Here is a 1,967-nt window from a genome sequence, read left to right as displayed (position 1 = left end):
TTATATGCTTGAATTTGTGTGAAGTGTGAACTTATATACATAAGAATTTAGACTCTCTGTAAAATTAAAATTAAAATGTAGTTCTAATATATGATGTTTAAAATGTTTTTAAAAATCTGATTCCTAAATCCATTGGTTTTTCTAGATAACATGGTAAGAGGAAAATATCATACATAAGTTGCTTCGCGCGGGAGAGTAAATATTTTTAATTTAATGTTTGGTATTTGTTTATATTTTAAAGTGTTTTGGTTTTCATTTATGGTGTAATATATTTGTCAATTTTTCATTTTGATTATTATTATTATCTATTTCTGTTATGTTTTTATTGTTGACACAATTTCTTTCTCATATGCATATGACCATTTTCCTATGCGGTTATAGAAATGGGGCTAATGTGTTTATAATGCTATTTTTGTAAATAAAAATGTAGGTAAAATTAATAAATCTTTAAAAGTTATGATGATGTATTTAATTTTAAAAAGTTTTTGATGGGGTGACAATCTAAGAAAATATTAAAAAATCTATTTTCCTATTATAAATTTACATTATTAGTATTTTAGTGTATTTTTGTTATTGATTTTTATTTTCTAAGTTTGAGTAGATATTATTATATTTCTTTGCTTTTCCATTTGGAAGTTTATCTACATGGCTGTTATTGTAATATATTTAGTGCAGATAACAATACAATAACTTTTAATATGGTGTGTAACATCTTCTCTAGTTATATATCAACACAAATATTAATTTATATTTTCTAAGAATAAACTGAACCAAAGTGTACATAATTTTATCAGCCATACATATTTTTTTGGTTGGCAAGATTGATTATGTATTTTTAATTATGTCATCTATATATATTTAAAAATCCAAAGTCAAGTCTCTTTGATACTTTTAAGCAAAACTCAACTCACCTTTGGGTCAGACATGGAAGCTGTAATGAAGCGGACAAGGAACATGTATTGCCATTCGAGGTTTCCAAGGATGGTTTTCTCCATCACCAGAATCTGCTTGTTATTGTAAGAATTGTCTGTTGTAAGAATGGTCTGTTGTAAGAAATTGTCTGTGGTAATACACCAAATTTATAGGAACGAGAGGCTTCTGTAGAGGAGCCAACGGATCAATTAGAACGGTCATATTTTCTTTTTGCGTCTCCAAGGTTGTAGGCTTGTAGCCGTTGACAAATATTATGTTGAAATACGGTTTGGGTTTTGATATTTCATTACTATAGTTATTTTGAAATATGATAATTTACATTTTGTCAAAACAGACCCTATAGATTAGCTAATGAGACCCATGTGAAAACTTTGAGTTTAGGATTCTGCCGTGCTGGGCCTTTATTAATGAACAATCAGTATTAAAAAAAAGAAATTGACTTTAATCAGTATTAATCAGATTGTAGATTAGTTAATCAGTATTACAATCAGTGTTTTATATAAAAATTTATAGTACTATTTATTTTACATAATTAAAATCAGTTATTTTAATCATAATTTTAATGAGTTTATTCAAAATATAATAGAAAATTAATTTAAACATATATATGTAACTATTTTGAGTTTTAAATTAAAAATATATACCAACTTTTGAATAATTTGAAAATCAATATAATTATTGGTGAATAGTATGATAGTTTTATGCTTTATGATTAAGTAACATTTCAATTTTAAAATATTTAAAACACTTTTGAATTGTGAGTAATTAAATAAAACACATAAATATTATTATAATTTATATTAAGTTAAAATTATTATTATTTAACAATATTATTTAGTATTTTCTATACACTAATTGAAGTTTTATATTAGTTAATGAAATATAAATAGTATAATGTATTAACAATTTTTAATTGATTATAAGTGTGAATTAAAATCATATATATTAATTTGAGAAACAGATGCAAAAAATTTTAAAGTATTTAGAGAAATGAAAAAGTATTTTATTGTTGTTCATATTTATTTATTTTATTA

The 1,967-nt window shown here is 23.6% G+C and overlaps 1 protein-coding gene across 1 annotated transcript in view; it reads left to right on the top strand.

The window, feature by feature from the left end:
• The first annotated feature begins 924 nt into the window (after positions 1-924).
• LOC106315346 (alpha-L-arabinofuranosidase 2-like) overlaps positions 925-1,967 on the top strand; it is a 4,718-nt gene continuing 3,675 nt past the window's right edge. The window contains exon 1 of the mRNA XM_013753077.1: positions 925-984. Coding sequence (XP_013608531.1) covers positions 925-984 — 60 coding nt within the window. The remainder of the gene's footprint in view (positions 985-1,967) is intronic.

The sequence above is a fragment of the Brassica oleracea genome, chromosome C9 (genome assembly GCF_000695525.1).
Source record: "Brassica oleracea var. oleracea cultivar TO1000 chromosome C9, BOL, whole genome shotgun sequence".
NCBI classification, from domain to species: Eukaryota; Viridiplantae; Streptophyta; class Magnoliopsida; order Brassicales; family Brassicaceae; genus Brassica; species Brassica oleracea.
The sequence above is the reverse complement of the archived record's forward strand: the minus strand, read 5'-3'. Positions and strand labels throughout refer to the sequence as shown.